General features: G+C 37.3%; 1 protein-coding gene across 2 annotated transcripts in view; it reads right to left on the reverse strand.

The window, feature by feature from the left end:
• The window catches only part of CPA6 (carboxypeptidase A6), a 317,848-nt gene that overhangs the window by 167,413 nt on the left and 123,469 nt on the right, over positions 1–26,966 (reverse strand). For both annotated transcript variants that reach the window (XM_035708380.2, XM_025477922.3), the window contains exon 2: positions 18,654–18,729. In XM_035708380.2, the coding sequence (XP_035564273.1) occupies positions 18,654–18,729 (76 nt within the window). The remainder of the gene's footprint in view (positions 1–18,653; positions 18,730–26,966) is intronic.

Genomic DNA, 26,966 nt, shown 5'->3' on the forward strand with positions numbered 1-26,966 from the left:
ACATAGGGGTGCATGTATCCTGTTAGGATAATATTTTTGTGTTTTTTTTTGATACTTAGTGGTGTGATTATTGAATTATAGGGAAGTTTTATCGTTAACTTTTTGAGGAAATTTCATACTGTTTCCCACAGTGGCTGCACAAGTTTGCATTTCCATCAACAATAGGATTTTTTTCTTTATATCCTCACCAACATTTGTTGTGTTTTTGATTTTAGACATTCTGACAGGTGTGAGATAGCTCATTGTAGTTTTGATTTGCATTTCCCTGATAATGAGTGATGCTAAACATCTTTTCATGTGTCCATTGGTCATCTGGATGCCTTGTTTGGAGAAATGTCTGTTCAGATCATCTGCTCATTTTTTAATTTGATTGGTTTTTGTGTGTGTGTGTGTGTGTGTGTGTGTGTGTGTGTTGAGTTGTACCAGTTATTTATACATTTTGTATACTAACCTTTTATTGGCTATGTCATTTACAAATATCTTTTCCTATTCTGTAGGTTGTCTTCTAGCTTTATTGATTGCTTCTTTTGGTGTGCAAAGGTTCTTATTTGATGCAGTCTCAATGGCTTGTTTTTGCTTTAACTTCTCTGGTCTCAAGAGAGAAACCTAGGAAAATGTTGCTACAGCTGAGGTCATTACTGCTTATGCTCTCTTCTACGATTTTTATGGTTTCAGGTCTAATGTTTAGGTCTTTAATCTATATTGAATTTATTTTTGTATATAGTGTGAGAAAATAGTCCAGTTTCATTCTTCTGCATGTAGCTGTCCAATTTTTCCATTACCCTTTGTTGAAGAAATTTTTTCCCATGGGATATTCTTTCCTGCTTTGTCATAGATTAATTGACCACATAACTGTAGGTTTTTTCTGGGTTTTCTAGTCTGTTTCATTGATCTATGTGTCTATTTTTGTACCAGAACCATACTGCTTTGATTATTATAGCTTTGTAATATAACTTGAATTCTGGAATTGATATCTTTAGCTTTTTCTTCAAGATTGCTTTGGTTATTTGGGGTCTTTTGTGGTTCCATTTAAATTTTAGGATTTTTCTAGTTCTGAAAAATACTGTTGGTATTTTGATAGGGATTGCATTAAACGTGTAGATTGTTTTGGGTAGTACAGATGTTTTAACGAATTCCAGCACTATGTTGAATAACAGTAATGAGAGTGGACATCTTTGTCTCCTTCCTGACCTTAAGGGCTTTTCCCCATTGAACATATTCACTGTAGGTTTTTCATATAAGGCCTTTATTATGCTGAGGTATGTTCCCTCTAACCTTACTTTGTTGAGGGCTTTTATCATGAATGAATGTTATCCTCTGTCAAATGCTTTATGGATATACTTTAAGTATCATATTTAAAATAGTATTTTCTACTTTTTACTTTATATTTCCACATTTTCCTGAAAGTAACCAAATCACAGTATAAGAAGCTCCATTATGTTTCTTAGATTCTGTACTGTATATCTGAAAGTTAAGACAGTAGATCTTAGGGAATCCCTGGGTGGCTCAGCAGTTTGGCACCTGCCTTCGGGCCAGGGTATGATCCTGGAGTCCCAGGATCGAGTCCCACATCAGGCTCCCTGTGTGGAGCCTGCTTCTCCCTCTGCCTATGTCTCTGCCTCTCTCTCTCTCTCTCATGAATAAATAAATAATCTTTTTAAAAATAGATCTTAGAAGTTCTCATTACATGAAAAAAACTACACGTGTGGTGATGGATGTTAACTAGACTTACTGTGATCACTTTGCAGTGTATACAAATACTGACTCATGCACATCTGGAAAGTAATGCTACAGGTCAATTATGTATCAAAAGCAACAAGATTACATCAACAAAAATCAGAAAATTCATTATTTGGTCTCTGAGATAGTTTTGATTGTACACTATGTTGGCAAGGATGTAAAGAAATAGGAATTTGCATACATTTCTGGTAGGAGAATTGGTAGATTCTATGGAGAGCAATTTAGAAAATATAAATCAAAGTACATATCCTCATTGACCCAGGAATTCTATTTCTGAGAGCTTATCCCACATGTACATATGTGAAATGACTTTACAAACAAGTTATTCATTGCAACTTTGTAATAATGTGATTTTGGAAGAAATCTTAATTATCAGAAGACAGACTAAACAAATTCTGGTATATCTATGCAATGGAAGACTAGGCAGCTATAAAAAAGAATGACAGGGCAGCCTGGGTGGCTCAGCGGTTTAGTGCCACCTCCAGCCAAGGGCCTGATCCTGAAGACCTGGGATCGAGTCCCATGTCGGGTTCCCTGCATGGAGTCTGCTTCTCCCTCTGTCTGTGCCTCTGCCCACCACACCCCCCCGTGTTTCTCATGAATAAATAAGTAAAATCTTTAAAAAAATGACAAAGTTTTTATGTTTTGTTATGGAATAATTGCCAAGATATTTTAAGTGAAGAAAGCAAATAGTGGAACAGTATGGATAGTTTGTTATAATTTATTTAAAAAGAAGCAAGAGAAATATATGTCAATACGTTATGTGCTTCCTTCCTTCCTCCCTCCCTGGATTTGTATCTAGTATTTCTGTAAGAATCTATTAACACTGGTGGCCTCTATAGGGGGAATGTGACTACAGGAGAGAAATCAGAGGAAGATTTTTTTTACTACATATATCCTCTAAATACTTTGAATTTTGAACATCATCAATGTATTGTGTTAGGTATTTAAAAACAAATACATCTCACTTTTTATAAGGCCATTTGGGCCCTACAGATGTCAAGACAAAAAGGAATTACTCATTAGCAGAATAATCCTGATGCTCTGAGACCCAACACCTTAAATATTCATTTCCTTTAAAATGGAAACAAAAGTTGCTACGTATCCAAAGGTTTCCTTCATTTTCCTCATCTCATGAAGTTCTATGTGAAGGTAGGGACAATGACAGTTTACTGCCAAGATGAAAATTGTAATATCACTGCTTAACTCAGAGAGAAGTAGAATGAGGTCAGGCCAGTATCTCAGTCAGGTGGAAATTATAGTTCCATTTCATCTTCAAGAGTAACTGTGACTCATTCCTTCACAGAAAATGAGATAAAGTTCATTGCAAATACCACTTGTCATTTCTTTACCTGCTTGGGAGATGTGAGAATTAAACTAACATTTTATAAAGAGTTTGGAATCCCTTGATAGGAAAGTGCTACAGTTTTATAATTCTGTGCTTTCTGTATCTTAAAAAAAAAAAAAAAAAAAAAAAAAGCCGACGTTCTCATTAAAGTAAGTTGACACAAAACTGATCTTTGGGTGGCCAAGAGAAGTTACTATTTTTGATGTTTGATCTGGGTTCTATGCATTATATCCTTCAACAAAATGCTTTTAGATCCAAGGATAATTTGGTTTCTATGGATTAGCCTTCTAAACTACACAAGACTTGCATTTTGTGAATTGTTTACAAGTCAAGCATAGAGGGTTGTTTTGAGCTTGCAATTACATGCATATACTCTACCTCCCAAGTTGAGATGGGTGCAGAATTTGTTCCAAACGGTTTTAATTTTAGCAATTCTTAAATTCTTTGAGGAGAAAAATTTAGAAATTCATTTAACTTATTAAATTATAAACACATTTAAATCATGAAAGAATTCTGTGTTTTATCATACTTCTTTCAGGATCATGGGTTTTCAAGAGGAATGAAAGATGTTAGTTACTAAAAGGAAGAAAGGATCTTTAAGTGGATATTAAACAAAACTAAGTCACTAACGCATGTCTGTGGATGGATTTTTTGTTTAAAAATCTTTACTTTAGGGAGCCCGGGTGGCTCAGCGGTTTAGCGCTGCCTTCAGCCCAGGGCCTGATCCTGGAAACCTGGAATCAAGTTCTACGTCAGGCTCCCTACATGGAGCCTGTTTCTCTGCCTCTTCTCTGTCTCTATGAATAAATAAATAAAATCTTTTAAAAAAATCTTTATTTTAGATTCTTTGAAGAGTAATGGGAACATTCAGATCTGTAGTTGTCAGTGCTTACTAAGTTACTCTTTAAGATAACCTGGGGTTATGGTATATTTTCAATGAGATTGCTTGGAAAAGAGTCCTAGGCCAATCAGGTTTTTCCTTCCACCCTTCTTTTGAGAGTAACCAAGGTGTACACTTGAATCTCTAAGTACTACGTTATCTCTAAAGATATTTTTCTAACCCCAGATCAAGCTGAACCTAAATTCTCTAATTGGTTTTGCTTTTCCTTTTCCTCCAAACTGCCTCACAAGTCTCTTTTTGTTTCTATACCATCCTGCTCCTTAGCCTCAGTTAAATCTATGGGTTTTAAAAAAATAAATCTATGGGTGTCCTCAACACTTTTCATCTTTTGGGTTAAGAATATGCTATACATCTTTTTAAAAAGTATCCTTTATGTATGAGGCATGAAAGGCAGAATTTCCATGTGGAAGAGGTGTGTGAGCAGCATTTTGGTTGGAAAGAGTAAAAGAATGTTGAGAAAATGCCAATTTTTGATATAAAAATGTTGGGTGGTAATGTAGGTTGTATAGAGTTAAGACAGAGCTACAATTTATTAAACATCAGGTTGGTTTGTGGTTCCCTAAAAGTCACAAGTGAAAGAGTAAGAAAACCAGAATCTGAGAACAGAATCTCTCTACAAGAGAATAGCAAAAGTTCCTCAAAGGCTCAAGAAGGAGAATAAACACAAGTAAATATGGCAGTTGGCTAAAACTTCTGATAAGTTAACATCTGAGATTAGCCCATTTTGACAGGTAGATAAAGTATTCTCAAAAGTAGAGAATTAACAATTTACCCTCAGTCTCTTTTTAAACTTTTGCTCAAATACCATGCTTTCAATGATGTCTTCCCTGATCACTTTTTTTAAAAAAGATTTTATTTATTTATTCATGAGAGACACACAGAGAGAGGCAGAGACATAGGCAGAGGGAGAAGCTGGCTCCTTCTAGGGAGCCTGATGCAGGACTCCAGCCCAGGACCCCAGGATGACGACCTGAGCCAAAGGCAGATGCTCAACCACCTAGCCACCCAGGTGCCCTTTCCCTGATCATTTAAAAGTACACATCATGCCCCTTAATCTTCTTCCCTACTTTACTTTTCTGCTACAACTACAACCATTTGATAGGGTGTCCTTTTTACCTTTTTTTTTTTTTTTTTTTTTTACAATCTCCCTTCACTGAAATATAAATTTCACGAGGATAGGGATTATTGATTTTGTTTATTGCTGTAGCTCTCACTAACGAGACAATGCCTAGCACATTGTAGTCACTTAATAACATTTTTGAATACATTTATACATCTGTATAAACAAGGCTTAGAGACCGAGACATATGGGATATATTTGGGGAACAGTGGATAGGCAAGTTTGGCTATATAGTTAAATATGCAAAAGTGACAAATTTGGAATAAATCTGTAGAGGTTCTACTAAGTTCTTTTTTTTTTTCCCGCTCAGGATGACCTAGTATATATATCTCTGAGCTCCTTAATCTGAAGGTCTAGTTTCTATTCACTGATGTATTCCCACAGCACGCAGCGTGATTCACACAATGACCAACATATAGTATTGAATTAAGATCTGTTGAGAGAATGAACATGTTTGTAAGTTCACAAGCTATGGTGGCTTTTTTAGAATTTCAACTACTGTGATATTCAGTGTGTCCGTAGAGCTTATGGTTAGGGGTTCCAGAGATGGGTTTATCTTAGAGCGGTAGTAGCTTTGGCAACAAATAGACCCAGAGTGTGACCTGGCTCAAACTCAAGAGTTCTTTTTTCATTTCTGAGACAACTATTCCTTGCTGGTGGGTGGCTTTCTGCCATGTGGTGATTTAGGGAGGAAGCTGGAGTGGAAAGGTAGAAAAGTACTCCCTAAGTCACCTTACAAACCTGAGAATTCTTTTTTTTTTTTTTTTTTTTTTTCCCAAACCGGAGAACTCTTAATGGACATTTTTCGTTCAAAACTTTTTTGGTCTTATTTTGTGTTTAGGATCTAGAAGTGGTTTGGGGTTTTTTTTTCCCCTGCCCTTTTGTACTCCCAATTTCTTTTACTTCTGCTTATAAACTGGTCACTTCTTGTCTGAACTTAGCTCTTTCTTGTAATAACTTTCTACAAACAGTGGGAAGAACCAACACATACTGATATTTTGGGTATTTGCAATGATTTTCTTAGAGCTATAGGATAAATAGGTATTTTCTTGGTCTTTCAAGTACAGCTGGTAGTTTTACCAAATGTTTTGTTATTGCATAACACTGGTCTTTTCTTTCCAGATTGTGATACAGCTATGTTCTTTCCACCTATTTCTCATCTGCTAATGCCATATACTTTTGTTTTTGTTAAGGTAGCACTCTAATACACCATCTTCAGTATTAGTTGTGCTGATGCTGAAAGGTAGCAGAATATACCACCCCAAAATATGACTGTAGGAGTTTAGGGCATGCCATCTCAAAGTATGCTGCTTTGGTACATTGATCATTTTGAGCTGTAGGCACTTTAAAATAGTAAATGAAGGGAATGGCTTTTTCTTTACTCTCCTTATCAGTCTAAAAACACATTCTCTAAAAGAATGTATCATAAATCCCCTGCCCAGAAGTTTCATCCATAAGGGAAGTATCATAGGAGAGACTAGAAGGTGGTACCACATACAGATAAACCTTGTCACAAACTATCATACCTCCCACCTATTTTTTGAAAGACCCATTCATGGGAGATACCCAGGAAAAAGTGAGTAACCCCAATGTAGCTTAGAATTCAGACTTAAATGACATCTTAATAAAGAGTGAATATAGGCCTCTTAAGGGAAAGTAAATAAAGTATACATGTTAATAAACTATGTGTTTTTGTTAATTTTTAAAAAATTACAGATGGTCTCAGGTAAGGACTCAAGAGTAGAGGGAAAACTATTTTTTCTCCTCTACAATAGTTGAATACAATAGCATGCCTCAAATACAAGAGAAATTTGTTCTTTGGTCATATAACAAAGGTGGGTTTTTGAGGGTGAGCAGCTTTTTCTCTGTGCGGTGATTCAGGGATGCAGAAATTTTCCATGTCATGGTTTCATCCTCTTGGACTCTATTATTTCTGTCATTCAGGCAGAAGAGGAAAAAAAGTTTGGAGGGAAAATTTCCTTTCTATAGAGCCTTGGCCCAGAAATACACTTTTGTGTATATTCCAGTAGATGTGCCCAGTTGTACTGACACACTTAACTAACTGAAGGGGAGGTTGGACATAGTGTTCAGGAAGAAAAGAAAATGAAATTTTGTTGTTTACCAGTCTACCATAGAAAAGTCGCTGCAGGAATCTCTGAAAGCCCAGAGTACTTACGTCCTAATAGGCATACCAACCTATAGATGTGCAATTCTGAACTCTGTTCATGGTAAGGTCACACTTCCCTATAATCTTTGATGTTTCCTTTCTGTATCAGTAAGAGTCTAAAAATTTTGCAAGCATTATTCTGCATTTTTCCTTAACATAATTTTAATTTGTTTCTGAACCTTCTGTTTTATTGAAATTACATAGAATTCTGATTAAAACCCTCTCAGATAAGTGCTCCCTTCTCATCCACTGATGCCATTTTCTGGCTTTATGGACATTCTCTAGAGACCTTTATTCACAGCTTTGATGAAGAAAAAGATGCTAAATATTACAGAGAGAATTAACTTTTATTGCTCCTGTTTCCTATATCCCTCATCTGAGATTAAATCCACTTGTGATTGTACGATACATACCTTATTTGTGCAACTTATTAAGGAATAAATTATTGTAGGCAATATCCTAAGTCTTGTAAAACTCAATATTCACTATATATCATTTATCTTGACCAACCTTGATAAATTGATCTCTCAACAAGTAAAAGCTCCTATACTCCTGAAAGAAATTCGGCAAAACCTTAAGAGATTTTGTTATTCTAAAACCACTGCCATGTTTTTTTTCATAATCTGTAAAGTGTTTTCTCCAGTGTTTTAAAAAATACATATGATAAATAGGATCTGTGACATGTAGAGTTAACCTTAGATTTGTTAAAATATAAATATCATACTCATTGCCAATATTTCTCCAATCTTTCAGCATCTCTTCCATTATTCAAACTAGAAAACACTTAATGTTTGCTGTCAATTATTTAAATATACTAAAATAAAGCATGCTTAGTTGGTTAAAACACATTTTTAATCAAGAATAATGAGCAGTTTCCTCTAGACCAGCTCTAGCCTGCTAGCATCTAGCGAATTTGTCCACCTATCAAAGATCACCAATCCCAACATTGGGTCCAAGTATTTTCCCCTGCTAGATTATGTTCCATGCTCTGTACCTTCTCTTTTCTCAAAAACACGATACTGATTCTTAGCTCATATCATAGTCCGTTTTCAGAACGTGACTGAAATGTGAAAGAATAGAATACTCATGATCAGATAGCCTCAAAGTAAATGCAATTATCAGGAAAAGATCTAAGAAATTATTTGTGGGACCATGGGAATTTTAATCACTCTACAGTTATACAGCTAGAAAAACAAAATGGTAGAAAACAGGAAACTTCTTTAATCAAGCAAAATCTTTGTGGTTGTGTCTGATGAATATGCAAAAGCTGCTCTGAATTTTTTTAGGGCACAGAATTGCCATATAGGCATCCCTAATAGCTGTTTTTAGGTTAAAAGAAAGGAACTGATTTGTTAATCAAGTATATCAGAGGCTTAAAGAGATACAGACATTTTTGATTATATAAAAAAAACCAAATTGAATCCTAAGCAGAACACCTGAACTCTGATTTTCAAGGTAAAATATTTCTGGTAATTAGTATTATTGTATTCATTGAATTAGTCAACACCTCAAGGCAAAATCTGAAAGTTACATGAGGCTCTAACGCAAGATTGTGTATTTCAGAGATGATTCTCTCAAGAAACTTATGCTCTTACAGAAATCCTACTTCCTCCATAAAACTTCTTTAGTAATTGAAGAGATGGATAATTTCTCCCTAACTCATACCTTCGCTATTCCTTGATCACATAAACCTATTTTTCCACAGTAATTCTTTTTACCTATATTTTCATTGTTTTGATCTTTTGAATATTTATTCAGCCCTACATATGCTTTTGATTAGAATCCAGGTTAGAGTTGTTTTTAAACTTTTAGGCAAGAAGATGGATGGATTAATTTCATTTGTTCTTTCATTCAAGATTTGTTGAGTACCTACTACTGCCAGGCATCAGGGAAACAGAGTCAGAAACTGATCCTATACAAAGAAGGATGGTAAGTAGTATGTTTTTGGGGGTTCTCTCTTCTGCAGCTATTTGTTTACATATCATGTATCCCTTACTGGATTAAGAATTTACTGGGTGATCAACTCTTTCTGGATTTCCCTATTATGTAGAGACTAGAGGCCCAGCAAAACTAAATTAGGTAATTTGCTGACACTCCTATAACCAGTACATGGAAGAGTCTGAATATGAGCCCAGAAAGTATATATACAGAGGTCATACTCCCATTAATCACCATACTAACTGCTTTTCCCACTTGACCTGTACAAGACTTCACATAAATATTTAATAAATGCATTCAGATTGTGATAATCCATTCCTGTAAGTCATTGATACTCATTTACACGCTCGGGTCCTTATACTAGTCATCAGGGGAGAACTCATTTTCCTAAAAATGGTCGTGGTCCAGGTTTCATTCTTCTCACCAACAATGACCTCTGAAACCCAGTAAAGCAGCGGAAATCATTCCATATTTATGCAACTAGAAAAAGTATGGTAGAAAACAGGAAAACTCCTTTAATCAAGTGAAGTATTTGTGGCTGTGGCTGATGAATATGCAAAGACTGCCGTAGGTTCATGGGTCCAAAGTATAGTCTGTGTACTTGATAGAAAACCTGCTAGTCACCAAGAAGCCCCCTCTATGCCCCCTGAAGAAAGAACTTCCTCTATTTCCATATCCTTGATCACAGGGTAATATCCTTTAAAGTGGAAAAGATGTGGGATCCCTGGGTGGCTCAGTGGTCAAGCATCAGGTCAGGGTCCTGGGATCGAGTCCCCAGCGGGCTCCCCGCAGGGAGCCTGTTTCTCCCTCTGCCTATATCTCTGCCTCTGTGTCTCTAATAAATAAAATTAAAAAAAAATAAAGTGAAAAGATGAGAAATTCACACTTGACAAAGCACAACCATACGCTCACACCTTGCTATTTTTTCCAGGTGAAATCATGAGGATAAGTGCAAAGGGTAACCTTTAAAGAACAGGAAAAAAAAAAAAAAAAGGGAAACCTAAGTGGTGGGTCAAGAAGTAGTGGTCTAAGTCTCAGTTGAGCTATATTCCTGTGGACCTATGCCCATAAACTTTTTAGCACCACTTGGGGTCACTCTCCTCTTCCATCAATGCCTCCCTATTTCACCATACACAATTCAGAGATCAAGTCTCAGATCTGCAAGAAACTCATTTTAGGATGAAATGAGGGAGGAAAGATACTGTAAGCATAAAGTGAGATAAATGGTAAGATATAACTGTAAAATTCAGTGAGGGTCAAAGAACTCAAGAAGCTGATGCTCTAACCTAGTCTTTAAAGATAGTCACGAAGTGGACTAAGAGAAGGACATTCCAGGCAAGAGGAATGGCTTAGGAAAAGGAACTTAGAAACTACAATCAGTTTAGCGTGGGTAGGGTAATAAACACTGAGCCAAGAATAATGACGGAGGCTGAGAAACATTTGAGAGGCATTCTGGGTGTGGTTTTCAAGGGCCTATGGGTCAGGCCAAAGAGTTTGAAGTCTCTACCACAGGCCAGTGATTTACTTCCCTGGCTACATATGGAATTTCCAAGGCAGGTTTTAAAAATATACTAATAACCAAGTTTCACCTGAGCAATTTGGTCCATCTCTGGCTGTGAGGCCAAGTATAATCTTCCTAGGTGATTTGATGAGCAAACGGCTGGAAATTTCTGCTGCTGACAATGGGGACACTTAAAAGGTTTTAAATAAAGATGTGACGTGGTCAATTTTTTTATTTCAGAAAGATCACCTTGGCTACGGCATGGAGAACAAATAGGAGTCATATGTGAGGTGACAGAAAAGAATTTTGGGAAACTGGTGTGATTCAACGGAAGGAGACCAGGACCAGAGCCGTGGCAGTGAGAAAGCTGAGGAGAAATGAGGTAGCTGCCATCTTCCCCCCTGGATCTGCAACAGACTAGAATGGATCTGCGGGTGGAGGATGGGGTGGATGACAAAAATGGCCACAGGTTTTTTTCCCATGTTTTCACAATTTGCAATCATCTCATCAAGAATTAGAGTCTGTTTCTCCATCCCTGGGCTGACTCTGAGACTTCCTTTGGCTGGTAGAATGTGGCAGAAGTGTTGTTATTAGAGTTCCAAGCTTTGGTTCCAGGGCCACTGTCAGTCTGCTCGCTCTTTATCTTGGATCCCTGTGACCCCTGAGTCAATAAGCCCAGGATAGTCTTAAATTTGGTTGTTTAAACACCAAACCTGGAGAGTCTTACAAACAAAGGAAACAAATGTTACAATATTGGCCCAAGGTTGTGTTGTCCACCTAGTGGAGTAAATAACCAATAAGGTCATCATAATACCATAGAGGGCTTTTTTTTCTACTTTTGAAAGGATGTTTTTAATGTGTTCCTGTTTTTGCCACATACTCTCTTAATATATTGTTATTGATTAATTACCATAGCCACACAGAGAAAACTATATGCCACATCTAAAATTTATATTCCTGAAATTTAATCCACAACTGCATTTGGACATCTGCCAGGATCATGACAAATGTTTTCTCTTTCTAAAATCATGCCAGAGGGGATCCCTGGGTGGCTCAGTGGTGAGATCCTGGAGTCCCGGGATCGAATCTCACATCAGGCTCCCTACATGGATCCTGCTCCTCCCTCTGCCTTTCTCTGCCTCTGTGTGTGTGTCTCTCTCATGAATAAATAAATAAAATCTTTAAAAAAAATAAAATCATGCCAGAGAAAGCAAAAGTAACATTGCTTTATTACTTAACAAAGCCCTTAACAAAAAAGATGGAAATGCTATTTCCTACCCCAAATGTATTGACAGATCAAAGTTTGGGTTTCTTCTTAATTTTTATCTTTCAGTATCATTTATAATGTTTCTCTTTTAATGTTTGCTGTCAATTATTTAAATATACTAAAATAAAGCATGCTTAGTTGGTTAAAATACATTATTAATCAAGAATAATGAGCAGTTTCCTCTAGACCAGCTCTAGCCTGCTAACATCTAGCAGGTGTTCAGGTAGCTCACCGAATCACTGGTTAAGGCCATCTTATTAGGTTTTACTGCTTAATTACCACAAATTCAGTAGCTCTGTTTTATTATTTCACCATTTCACTGGGAATGGTTTGATTTTTTTTTGTTCAGGGAGTCAAAGAGCTGAAATCAAGGTGTCAGCTCAGGCTGTGGTCTCATCTGGGACTCAGGATCTTTTTACTGGTGGTGAAATTTGTTTCCTTGTCATTATAGACGGAGGTCTGTCCCTGTTTTCCCTCTAGTCAGCTGGGGACAGCTCTCAGCAATTAGAGTCCCCTGCAATTTCTGCTACATGGCAGTTCTCAGCATGGATGTTTGATTTCCTCCAGGCCAACAGGAGGGCATTTCTTTGATTTCCTCTTTTGTAACCAGTTAGAAACACTATTTCTCCATGATTAGGTCAGGCCTACCTGGACAATCTCACTGTTACAAGGCTGAGTGATTTGGGACCTTACTTACATCTGCAAAATCCTTTTACCACAGTACCTAGATTAGTGTTTGATGGGATACGTGAGAGAAGGGGTGTATATGCCAGGGCCAAGAATGTTGAGTACCATCTTAGAATTCCGCATACCACAGCCATGATTAAGAGATATTCCTGTAATGGTACTATCAACTCCAAATGAAAATGGGAATAGGGATCCCTGGGTGGCTCAGCGGTTTAGCGCCTGCCTTTGACCCAGCGTGTGATCCTGGAGACCCGGGATCGAGTCCCACGTCTGGCTCCCGGTATGGGGCCTGGTTCACCCTCTGCCTGTGTCTCTGCCTCTCTTTCTCTCTGTGTCTCTCATGAATAAATAAAATCTTAAAAAAAAATGGTAATAAATAACTCCAACAGCATGAATTCTTCCTCACGTTTCCCAATCAATGTCCAGTTGGATGTTAGACCTTTTAAAGGTGCAGAGACCGGGGATCCCTGGGTGGCACAGCGGTTTAGCGCCTGCCTTTGGCCCAGGGCGCGATCCTGGAGACCCGGGATCAAATCCCACGTCGGGCTCCTGGTGCATGGAGCCTGCTTCTCCCTCTGCCTATGTCTCTGCCTCTCTCTCTCTCTCTCTCTCTGTGTGACTATCATAACTAAATAAAAGTTAAAAAAAAATAGTAATAAAGGTGCAGAGACCACAAGCATCCCAAAGCTCCTGTAGATCCAGGTGTATGACCTGGGAGAGTACCAAGGAGGGTTACAGAACAGTCAACTGTGCTGAGGAGGGAAAGAGTCACACCCGGGAAAGGCAGCTGTGAGTTTCGCATACAAAGAAGGGATGATGCCATTTGTCCCCCATGGAATTTTGCAATTCTTAACATCCCGCTCAGTGGCACCTGACAACCCAAATCGTTTATGGGGCTATGTTTTAGTTTGAAAAAATGTCAAACTTTTGAATACAGGGCAGGTTTTTGTTTTTGTTTTTTTTGTTTTTTTGTTTTGTTTTTTTCCACAGGGCAGTTTTTAATCCGATAGCTCTCTAAATGAGAGAATTGGAAATAGAAGCATTAATTTTTCTTTTAACTGAGTCTGTCAATTCTACATAGAAATTTTGTGATCTTACATTAAGCCTTCTCTATCGCTTTAGAGCACAAAGAATTTGGGAAGAAATGTAGGCAGAAGGTGGTATTGACTCTAATTTTACTCACCTGCAAACTGTCTCCCTTCCATCATAACGGTATTTAAATCATGGCTATGCTCTTAATTAACAGTTTAATTGGCTGGTGCTTTCTCTATCCATTTCTCTGGAGGCATGATTTTCTGTTTAACTTTCTTGTTTTAATTCTTCAGCAAAACCATAAAATTTAATTAGGAAAGTAACCAGCTTTGTAACAGTGGTTCTAGGTCTAATTAGCTATGCTGTGACTGTACCTTCTCAGATTTCACTCAACGCTGCACAGACATTTTGCATTTGTTCATGTTTCAGATAAGACACTGAATTTATAGCATCAGCATATATATCCCAGTCACTTTTCACTTTTCCAAAGAAGCTTGGTTATATCCAATGAAGTCAGAAAAATTAACATAAAGCATCCATACATGCTATGAAACTAAGAGCCATCAAAAGTCCAGGATGTAGGGCTGTTACCATGTGTACGATTTTTCTATTGCTTATTTCTGTTGTGTTTCTGTTGCTTTTTTTCTACTGCTATAGAGAAAATTACCCCAAACAGAGCAGCCATTTACCATCCTTAGTTCTATAGGTCACAAGTCCAGGCACAGTTGCCTGGATTTTCTCTTTAGGGTCTCGCTGGGCTAAAAGCAAGACATCAGCTGGGCTATGATTTCATTTGGACTTCAGGGTCATCTTCTAAGCTCAGATGGTTGTGGCAAAATTCTTTGTAGTTGTAGGATTGATATCCCCATCTCTTTGCTGTTTATCAGATGGGGGTGGTTCTTACCTCCTAAAGGCCAGTAGCATTTCTTATCACATGGTTCCTATGGACAGTTCACAACACAGCAATTTGATTCTTCTTTGAGACTAGAAGGAGTACTTCTCTGGCTTCTGTCAACAGCTGGAGGAAGTACTCTAATTTTTAAAGATTTGAGAGAGAGAGAGAGAGAGAGAAAGAGAAGTAACAGAAGGAGAAAGAATTCCAGGCAGACTCCCCACTGAATGTGGAGCCCAATGCAGGGTTTTGTTTTTTTTTTTTAATTTTTTTTTTCTTTTTTTTTTTCCAATGCAGGGTTTGATGTCATGACCCTGAGATCATGACCTGAGCTGAAATCAAGACTCTGATGCTTAACTGACTGAACCAGCCAGGTGCCCCAGAAATATTTTGCTTTTAAATGGTTCATCTGATCAGGTGAGGCCTACCCCAAGTTATCTCCCTTCTGCTACATAATGTAATCTATCAGGGAAATAACTATCCCATCATATTCACAGACCCTGACCAGATGCAGAGGAGAGATTATGCAGGGTGTATAATCAGGGACAGAAATTTTGGTGCCATCTTAGAATTCTGTCAATCACATGGTGCTTTAGGGAAAGGAGGCACTAAAAGCTCCCTTCCCCTCAGAGGCAGTGCACGGGGTCTGCAAAGGAGCTGTTAACAACAGTGCCAGTTCTGTCCCATGAGCTCCACAGGGCGTAAGATGATAGACATTCATATTCTTTATTCTCTGCAGGCTGCTTTCTCTGCCTGGCCAGAATTGATGCTCTCAGTGGTGCAAGTGGATCACTCGATGAAATCATTTGAATTTAAAATGACATCCAGTTAACATGATGCTTTTAGATAGAAACGTATTTAAGCTCAGTGCTTCCAATTTCAACCCAATACGACTATTTCTTTGCTAAAGAGAAATGAAGAAATGCAAAGAATTAACACAGCAGGCCTGAAACTACTGTTCTTAGAAAGGTCTACTTACAAGTTTGGCCATTAGCTGGCATCTGGAAACAGGGTGGTAGGATTGGCCCTAAAATCTAACTGAGAAGAGTGGCTCACTGTGCACCTCAACTGTGCAAACAATATAGTTCATGCTCAACCCCTGCTTCCCTTTGGAGAATCTGGAATTTTGGTATGTGCTTGGCAGAGGGGGCCTATATGACTAGGCCGCATTAAAAACCCTGGGCCCTAAGTCTATAATGAGCTTCTCTGGTAGACAATATTTCACGTATGTTATCACAACTCCTTGCTGGGGGAATGAAGAACATCTTGTTTAATTCCACAGGGAAACACTTTTTTTTTAAATTTATTTTTTATTGGTGTTCAATTTGCCAACATATAGAATAACACCCAGTGCTCATCCCATCAAGTGCCCCCCCCTCAGTGCTCATCACCCAGTCACCCCCACCCCCACCCACCTCCCCTTTCACCACTTCTAGTTCAGGGAAACACTTCTTGCAAGCCTGAGCCTGGTTTCTCTTGGACCTCATGCCATTTGCTTTTTCTCATTGCTGGTTTGCTTTGTATCTGTTTGCTATAATAAATCATAGCTGTGAGTAGGATTCTCAGCGAAATGTAATCTTGCAAATCTCTGAACCTGGGGGTGGTACTGGTGACTCAAGGAATAAAGTAAATGAGAATGTGACAATGTACACTGGGTCTAGTCTCCACCACCCAGCAAACTTGGCCTTATTCTTCTCCATTGGGAAAATGATCAGAGTAAACAGATTCAAGGCAGGAGGTAGGCCTCATGTGGCTTCTAGAAGGTTTGGCACCCTCTAGATGTGTGCTCCAATGCCACACTATGATCCAGGGCAAGTTACTTAACCTCTGTCTCTCCTAATTTCTTCAGCTCTAAAATAGCATTAATAGTACCCACCTCATAGAGTTGTTAAAAGAAGACAATTTATAGGAAGTACTCAGACTGTGACTGGTGCAGGGTGACTCAGGGGCTGGATGGAATTCTCTGTGGTGTGGGACCGCCAGAGCATCATCAATATTCTGATATTAATTCCCTTGCTACCTCCTTCACTCTGCTCCCCCTTCCGCACCAGCCTCCCTTTCCTTCCCTTCTCTTAGTTGTCCTCTAAAGCTCCTTCACATCCAAACCATTTCCTCCCCCGGGTTACTACCCTTCCTCAAGGGCTAGATGAAAATATGCAGGAAGTTTTTTTTTTTTTTTTAAGTGTGTACAGCACTGTGCACAGAAAAGGGCACGATATAATGTGTTCTCATCAGTGTCCATAGTCCTATCTCATGCTCAACATCTTTTCATTCCGTCGATTAGAATTTACAAGAGTTAAGTAACCCTCCCAGTCCTCACTGATGTAATTTTATTACTTTTGATAATGACAAGTGATCATCACATATATAATTGTGATTTTATTTTTATAACTTTGTAAGATCTATCATGTAAATATACTTACAAATGGTGTGGGGGCAGATTTTGTCACAAATTTTTTCCCCGATACTTAGCTAAGCATATATGTTCCCTGAAATATGGTATAAAGTGGCTATTTTTCCAATGGGTGTATCTAAAATATAATTTCAATGGAGATGGGAGCTTCTACTTGAAAACTGCTTTGCTTCTTTGCAAATGTTGAGTCCCTGGGAGGCTGTTTAGGTAATGTTCAGGTATTGCTGCTAAAAAGGCTATAATGGAATTAAATGAGCATACATGACCAGAAGAAAGTTCATGTCAGTATCCTGAAGCAGAGATGCCTTTGAGAAAGAGAAGAGGTTTAGGAAATGTCTGATGAGCAGTCCCTCTGGTACTGGATACAATCCTAACAATTTGGAGTGAACTCTTGCATTTTCACTTTGAGCCCTTGTAATGAGACCCAAGCTTAAATTGGATAGTACATGTATAAAAACTGGGAGTAAAGAGAAAGAAAGGAAATGAATAAATTCCAAGTTCAAAACTTCATTTGTAAGTACATTCAATATTTGAAGGAAAGATGTCAGAGAAAAATCAAGCCAACAATAAGACCAAAAATGTGATAATTACAATTATCTCCAGAAGCCACTAAATCTATCCCTCCTCTCTTATCCTCCTAACATCTTTTCCAGGTAAGACTTCCAGGCATTTAGGACACATGTTTTCCTATCCCATATTGGAGATTAAGGAGGTCTTCTAGGTAATCTGATTTGCTATCCATTAAAATAAAGCTAAACTGCCATATATTTTATGGTCTTGCTTCTTTTCTTCCTAGGCATAGAAAAGAGCCCATCACCATACCTTTTTTTTTTTTTTTTAAAGATTTTGTTTATTCATGAGAGAAACAGAGAGAGAGGCAGAGACATAGGCAGAAGGAGAAGAAGGCTTCCTCCAGGGAGCTCAATTCAGGACTCGATCTCAGGACCTGAGCTGAAGGCAGATGCTCAACCAATTGAGCCACCCAGGCATCCTATCACCACACCTCTTATCATAACGTTCTAGTTAAAGCTAACAATTATATTGCAGTCGTAGGAAAATGAGAAATTCTCTATCTCTAAAATCCACAAAATTCACCAAAGATTAAATAATCCGAGCCATTCAACCTTTGCCCATAGAATTTTCTTATCAGACTCACTGAAACAAACCAAAATTAATTTAAAAATTTCTTTTATTTTCCTCAATTCACTTCTGCTTGAATTTAATTAAAATGAAAGTATAGATGATTAGCAGGAAAATTTTAAGAAGGAAAAGTGAAGCTCTGGAAAATTATAAACTAAATTCATTCATTCATTAAAAACAACAGACATTTACTGAACTTGTAGGATATTCCTACATTCATTCATTCATTCATTCATTCATTACCATAGCAATGAAAAAAGTAGACAAAAGTTCTATCAATGAAACTTACATTCTACTAAGGGAGATGGAAAATAAATGAACTCATAAATAGATAATGGGATAAGATACATCATGTTTTGAGTAACCTTAACTTATCGTTTAAAAGCTCTTTCAAGTTATCTCTTAGCATTTTCTTTTCTTGGCTAATTAATTCTACTTATTCAACTCCCATCGGCAAAGCCCTATAAACACATCATAGATGTAATAAGTGAGTGGAAGCTCTCTTACCTTAAGTTGGTGGTATATTTTCTTCAGTGCATTTGCTTCTTCTTCTGTATTGGGAATAAGTCGAATCACCTTATCACTATAAGAAAGGAAAAAAATGGTGTTATTTGCCTTTCAAAACTAAAGATTTAGCCAGCTTTATCTGCTTGCTTTTAAAAAACTAACTTTGCAACTGGGAAGAGAGACAGCAAAACTCTGGGCTGGTCTAATATCAGAAATACCTGGGCCAGCAGTTATCCAGTTATTATTAATCTCAGATCACATTGGTCTTAAAAAAAAAAAAGATTTATTTATTTTAGGTAGAGTGGGAGAGGGACAGGGGGAGGAGGAGAGAGAATCTCAAAAGCGGACTCCCAGCTGAGCACCAAGCCTGACTCAGGACTTGATATCATGACCCAGAGACCTGAGCTGAAATCAAGAGTCAGCTGCTTAACTGACTGAGTCACCCAGGGGCCCCCAACATTGGTCTTTTTTTTTTTGTTTTTCTCATCAGCTTTTGAAGATTACAAATTCACACTTAAGCAGAGAAAGGCCAAAAACACAGGAACAAAGGTAACAAGGACAAGGACTTTAATGAATAGCTCAGAGCAGATGCCAAGCAAGAAATTTCTGATGACAGAGGTAAAAACACTCTTTTAAAAAAAGCTTACTGCTGAAAAGGAATGTGACTTTCAATAAGAAGACATATGACATCTATGCACTATGGAAAATTTCTGGTTTGGATTCTTCCTACAATGAGAACAGTAAAGATAAGCTCATCTCTATGGGCCGTCTTATGTCTGTAGTACAGGGCTTCCCAAGTGACATATGGGGCCAAACTGGAGGGTGACCAATTGTTTCAACGATGCCACAAAATACGAATGGCTATAAATATTTTTAAGTGATAAAAATTTTAAATTGTACCACAGCTGATATTATATTTGAACAATCTAAAAGTTTATTTCAGTAAAGATCCTGAATTGTTTAAGAAGACCGGATGAGTTGTGCTATGGTCCAGAGAGTTCTCTATAGCAGTGAGCTCCCCCAAGGTGTGTCAGAGAACTATTATTATTTTTAGTTATGTCACAGCTCCAGTATGTAATAATCACAAATGGCTCAATGCTTTTTGCATGTAGTTATTAAGTACTTATAAATGGATTGGTATAAAGGAGATCATGGAGAATTGGTTTCTACAGGAAATTTAAGATATCTCTATACTAAATAGAGTACAAGAGTATTTTTCATAACCCTTTACAGTATTTTACAATGACTAAAGATAATTAGTATATATATGTGTGTGTGTGTGTGTGTGTGTGTATACATATACAGATGGCAAAAAAGAAAAACCCAGCAGTTCCACCCACAACTTATCTCTCCAACCTCAAATATACTGAAGTAAGGATAGAATGTGATATTTTCCATGGTTTTACTACTTAGATGAATAGCAGTGTTCAAGGACGGGTAAAATTAATATGGAAGTTCTTGAACCCCACAGGAGACTTCCAGATTTGTTGGAAAATTATTCTTAAAAAAAGAAAGAAAGAAAAAGAAACTTATTCTTCAGGGCTGTGTGTTCATTTCCAATCACTTTAGCTTTGTTATTTCAAATGATCCTGTTATATCTTCTTTAGGTCCATGCATTAAAAGGCCCATGGCTTGTTGATAATTTAATGTGTTTTGGCCACTATTCTCCTAATATGACTTTGTCACTTCAGTTCCCTAGAATCACACAAAACCACCCCTCAGTATTAATGCCATGAAGTCTATTTTTCCAGAAAGAATAAAAGGCAAAGAAAAAAAATCAAGTCACTGTGAAACACCATCAAATATGACCTTTAGAATTTAAATGTAATTTACACCTTTTCTCTTTTTCATTTCTGGTACACAATTCTCTGTCCTTAATTTTTCTTGGGTTCCTCCTATCCTGGCCTCTCCCATCTGACCCGATATCATTCTTGGCAGAGAAAGGCAACTCCACTGGGTGATATGGTTGTTTTTGAGGGATGGATCACTTGACAGCTTGCTGAAAAACACCTCCATCTGGGGCCCCATCAGCTCCTCAAGAGTGCAAAGAAAGCAATCTGTAGCTGTTTTACAGCCATAGGGAAAAATTTTTTTAAATGATGGATAATTCAATCTGGCAATTGGTTCCTCTTCTGTGAGTATAGGATAAAAGGTGAACACACCTGGGATTATTCAACTCTGAAAGTGATTGCACAAGCCCAGCTTTGTCACTTTTATCACAAAAAGTTCACTTCATCATAACTTGCAGCAATTCTCAGGTGTGACTTAAGAAATGTGTTTATTACTGTTTGAATACTTGTCAGAGAACATACAATAAAAAAGTTATTTAGGGAAACCCATATCATATTTTGTAAATCCATAAATTTTATTAGACTAACCAGTAGCCAGCCAATCAACAACAGTCCTCTACTCAGCATGCAAAAGCAAATGCCCCATTTGTTCCACCAAACAGAAATCTGGCTTTCCCTAGATCTGATAGTCTTTTTTTTTTTTTTTTAAGTGGTGAACAATAATTCAGTACTACAAACAGGAAGGGTTCACGAAGTAAAGTAGCTCCGACAACTCTGAAATTCAAACTAGCTCTGCACAACTATCAAAGGTGAATGGAAAGGCTTTCCTTATAACCGATGGGGTTTTTCCACCACTAGGTGGCAACATCAATTTAAGACCCCCTTGGCTATCCTTTGGGATTAAGTCCAGAGGACCAAAGGTCTGCAAAGGGGTTGAGATTAGGGAGCTGACTCAGCAACCAGCTGCTCACATGTACATGTGTTTGTAAATCAGATATTTCTAGCTCCGGGAGTCTGTGTAAAGTTTTCACAGAGAGGACAGGCATATTAAATCACATTTTAAAGATGTGATATTAGAGGCAAAATATTCCAGATAACTAATCACCCAGCCATCACATATTTACTCATGATATACTTAAGGTTATGTTGCTAGAATGCTAGCACCAAGTTGCAAGTTGATTATTGATCCTAATGTACAATAGCAACCACATGAACAACACTATTAAATACATTTAATCCATTTAAAAAAGCATTATTAAATGCGTAACGAGAACATATGCATTTACAATCTGCCTGGGTTTCAGTTTCCTCATTGAAGGCGTGAGCAATGAACTGTTGCCTTCCCATTTTAAAGTTCTAAGACTATGCTGCTTGAAGCTGATGCCTGCCACATGTATTGCCATGTCTTGACTGCAACACCTATGGAAGAATGTGTTTTGCAGGCAACTGGGGAGTCCTCAAACTCCTTTGGAAAGACACAGATCTGAAGCTACAGATTTTCTCCTTCTGGGTCTTGGCATCAATTTTCACAATTGATTCCATTATTAAACTTTGTAACTTGCAGAACCAGTTTACAAACTATGCTTGTAAGAATGAAAGTATTATAGTATACACAAAATAAAGCTCCCCTTCCAGTTCTCTTCCATGCCAAACTTCTCCTTGTCCCCTAGTGGCCATTGTTAATTTTTTGTGACCCATTCCTGACTCCTTTGTATTTACACATGTGCACACTCACACGTGATGGTCTCATAGCATTTTATAATACTCATTTGCTTTTAGTTTTCACTTAGCATGTTACTTTGAAAACACTTTTAAAATAAACAGTTGGATTCTAAATGCTAATGTTTTATTTTGGAGTTTTATGCCTATATTCAGAAGGGAGACATTTATAAAAATAAGTTTATAAACAAAAAATATATATTCTTTTTTAATCACCCTTGTTTGATTTTGGCATCTGCATTAAGCTATCCTCACGAAATTGGAAATTTCCCACCTTTATAATATGTCTGGAAAAACTGAATGACATAGAAACTATGCCTCTGTTTTGTAGAATATACCCATAAAATAATTCAAGGTAGGACCAACACTTTTTTTTTTTTTTTTTTCAGTTGGGGCTTAAGTATCGAGCTTCTCAATTCTTTTGTAGGTACTGGTCTATTCAGTTTTCTTCTGTGTTTTTCCAGTGAATTTTGGTAATTTATTTTCCTAGAAACCATCCATTTATATAAGTTATAATAAACTCAATTAAAATGTCTTATAATATGGGATCCCTGGATGACTCAGTGGTTTAGTGCCTGCCTTTGGCTGAGGGTGTGGTCCTGGAGTCTCAGGATCGAGTCCCCCCCCCCCCCCCCCCCCCCCCCGTTGGGCTACCTGCATGGAGCCTGCTTCTCCCTCTGCCTGTGTCTCTGCCTCTGTGTGTCCCTCATGAATAAAATCTTAAAAAAAATAAATAAAAGTCTTCTAATTTAAGGCATCTTAATTTGTAGCTTTGTCCCCCACGTCCTAACTTTCCAAAGACACGGATTCTTTTTAAAATCATTTTTATTATTTCTGTATATACATATATCATAATTTCTACTTCTATCTTTGTAAATTCTGTACTTCATTTAGATCTGCTTTGTTACTTGTGTTTTAGTAGGGGATATTTTTATTGACATTCAGATTTAAGTTGATAATTTCAGGTTTTCATAATTCAACTTATTTAAATTTTAAAAAGTCACTCGTGGGATCCCTGGGTGGCTCAGCAGTTTAGTGCCTGCCTTTGGCTCAGGGTGTGATCCCGGAGTTCAGGGATCGAGTCCCACATCGGGCTTCCTGCGTGGAGCCTGCTTCTCCCTCTGCCTATCATGAATAAATAAATAAATAAATCTTAAAAAAAAAAAAAGTCACTCGTTTCTCTCAGACCCCACCCCTTGCCTCTGATAGCCAAAGTTTTGGGTTTCCTTTTTTTTTTTTTCATGTATAAGAGAGATCATATAGTAATTATCTTTCTCTGACTTATTTCACTTAATACAATGCCTTCATAGTTCATTCATATTGTCATAAATGGCAAGATTTCATTTATGGCTGAATAATTTTTGTGTGTGTGGAAGTGGAATTGCTGGATCATATGGAGGCTATACTTTAAAGAACTTCCATACTGTTTTCCAGAGGGCCTGAATCAATTTATACTCCCCACCAACAGTGCACAAAGGGATTTCTTTTTTCCACATCCTTGCCAAAACTCATTATTTTCAATAATAGTTATTCTAACAGAAGAAGGGTGATATTTCATTTTGGTTTTGACTTGCATTATCCTGATTAATGGCATTGAACACCTTTTTATGGGCTTGTTGGCTATCTGTATACTTTGGGAAAATGTCTATTTAGAACTTCTGCCTATTTTTTCAGTCAGTTTTTGGCTATTGAATTGTATGAATTCTTTATATATTTTGGATACTAGCCACTTATGGAACAGGTGGTTTGCAAATATTTTCTCTCATTTGGTAGGTTAACTTTTCATTTTATTTTTTTTTTTAATTTTTTATTTATTTATGATAGTCACACAGAGAGAGAGAGAGAGAGAGAGAGAGAGGGGCAGAGACACAGGCAGAGGGAGAAGCAGGCTCCATGCACCGGGAGCCCGACGTGGGACTCGACCCCGGGTCTCCAGGATCGCGCCCTGGGCCAAAGGCAGGCGCCAAACCGCTGCGCCACCCAGGGATCCCTAACTTTTCATTTTATTGATGCTTTTCTGTACTGCGATCCATTTGCTGCAACCCCACTTTATTTTTGCTTTTGGGATCAGAGTAAAAAAATTCTCACCAAGACCTGTGTCAAAGGTCTTACTGTCTAGATTTCCTTTCAGGGATCTTATAAGTTCAAGTCTTACATCTTTAATTCATTTTGAGTTAATTTTCATGTATGGTGTAAGATAGTGGTCCAGTTTCATTCTTTTGTACGTGGCTGTCCAATTTTCCCAATGCTGTCTATTGAAGAAACTGCCCTTTCTCCATTGTATATTTTTGGTTTATTTATCATAATTAATTGACCATATATGTGTAGGTTTATTTCTGGGTGCTCTGTTCTGTCCCATTGATCTGTGTGTCTGTTTTTATGGCAGTATGGCATACATAACCATATTGTTATGTTTACTACAGCTTTGTGGTGCGGGGGTGGAACCTGGGTGACTCAGCTGGTTAAATGTCTGCTTTCGGCTCAGGTCATGGTCCCAGGGGCCTGGGGTGATGCCCTGAGTTAGGTTCCCTGCTTGACAGGGAGCCTGCTTTCCCTCTCCCTACACTTGGCTCTCTCTCAAATTAAAAAACAAAACAAAACAAAAACAAAACAAAACAGGGACTTTGATGCCTTCAGCTTTGTTCTCATTTCTTAAAATTACTTTAGCTCTTTGAGGTCTCATTTCACACAATTCTTAGGAATTTTTATTTCTGTGAAAAATACCATCGATATTTTGGTACAGATTATACTGAATCTATAGATTGCTTTGGGCAGTATGGACATTTTGAAAATATTAAATCTTCCAATCCATGAACATGGAATGTCTTTCCACTTGTTTGTGTCTTATTCAAATTCTCTAATAACTTATTTTCAATATGCATTTTTCACCTCCTTGGTTAGCTTTATTTATAGGCATTTTATTCTTTTTGATGTACTTATAAATGGGATAATTGTGGTTTTTAGTTTCTCTGTAGCAAAGAGTTATTTTGAAGAATGTTAAAAAGTTCTACACTTTTTAGTATGTTTATGTTATTTAGATGTTCTGTCCTTATTGTCTTAAATTTGACAATTTTTGAATTTCATTTAATATACCTACTGTGATTTTGGATTTGTCAGTTTAAAGACTCTTAATTCACATATTTGATGATATATAACTATATATAAGTTCATGACTACTGTATATTCTGGATGGAATAAAGTTTTTATCCTAAAAGTTTCTAGAAAAATCCTTCTATGCCTCATTTAATGCTCTTTAAATTTCTTTTTTGCCAAATGATTGGCTGGGACAGTTTTGCCTGTGTCTTTTTTTTCTCTTTTTATGTGTTTCTTGGAAATATCATAATGCTAGATTAAATTTTTAAAAATTCAGTGAGATTTTTCTGATTTGAACTGGAGGAATTTACTTATTCACATTAATTACATTACTTGATATATATATATATATATATTTATTTATTTATTTATTTATTTGGTTTGTTTTTGCTTTTTTGGTTTTAGAGACAGAGAGCACAAGTAGGGTTGAGGGAGAGGAGGATGGCAGGGAGAATCTCAAGCAGGCTCCACCCTCAGCACAAAGCTGGACAGGGCTCCATCTCATGACCTTGAGATCATGACCCAAGCCAAAATTAGGAGTTGGATGCTCAACCAACTGAGCCAGCTAGTTGCCCCTCTTTTTTTTTATAACATAAACTTAATAAGCATAAAAATGTATGCTTAATAAGCATAAAAAATACATTTTCTAGTATTAGAAGATATATACATGTGTGGTTTTAATTTTTTCATTATTTGTTATGGGTTCTTACCTTTTCTCCTTGCCATCTTTCTTGGAGTTAATTCTCTGCCAATTTTTCTTATCTAGTAGCATACAAGCTATGCATCTTATGTCTTTTTTTTTTTTTTTAGTGATTTCTTATAAATTTTACCAAGTTAGTTTAACAGATACTTCTTTCACATCTAGAGTTAAGTCTTTGTACGTTCCTCCCTTGAACAAGATCCTAAGAATATTTTTTTTCAGCCACTTCTTTCCTGTTTTTCTCCCTTTTTGCTCCATGTTTTGTTAAAATCACCTGGAGTTTTTGTTGTGCATTGTGTCTAAGTGGATACCTGAATTGGGTCCCTTCAAAAATCAGATGTTGAAGACCTATCCTTCAGTATTTCTGAATGTGAATATATTTGGAGAGAAGGTTTTTAAAGAGGTAATTAAGTTAAACTAAGGTAATTGGATTGAGCCCCAATCCTGTCTGATTGGTAGCTTTATCAAAAAGGAGGGAATTGGGGCACAGAGTTGCACAGAGGAAAACACCATGAAGATACAGGAAGAATGTGGCTATCTGCAAGCTAGGAAGAAAGGCTTCAGAAGAAATCAACTATGCTGACACCATGCTCTCTGACTTCCAGTACCAGAACTGTGAGAAAATAAGTTCCTAATGGCTTAAATCACCTAATCTGTGGTACTTTGTTACCATAGCGCTAACACATACACTGAAGATGGCAGCCTAATGGATATGTCCTCAGCCATTCCTTGATATTTGAACAATTTTAGTCACTTTGTTCCAGATTCTCCCAACACTGCATACAGTTCCTATCCAGTACTCATTGCACTCACTGTAGTTTTAGTGTCTTTATTTCTTACTAAGCTCTAAACTATGCATGAGCAGGAACTTAATAGATTTTGGTTTATTCTGTGGGAGTTCTGTGGAAGTGTCTTTATAGAGTAGTCTGAAGCTTATCTTGAGGGGTTTAGAGCTAGGTTTAGGTTTTAATTACAGCTTCTATATCATGCAGAGTGTAAATTAGGAGCCCA

The sequence above is a fragment of the Canis lupus genome, chromosome 29 (genome assembly GCF_003254725.2).
Source record: "Canis lupus dingo isolate Sandy chromosome 29, ASM325472v2, whole genome shotgun sequence".
Classification (NCBI taxonomy): Eukaryota; Metazoa; Chordata; class Mammalia; order Carnivora; family Canidae; genus Canis; species Canis lupus.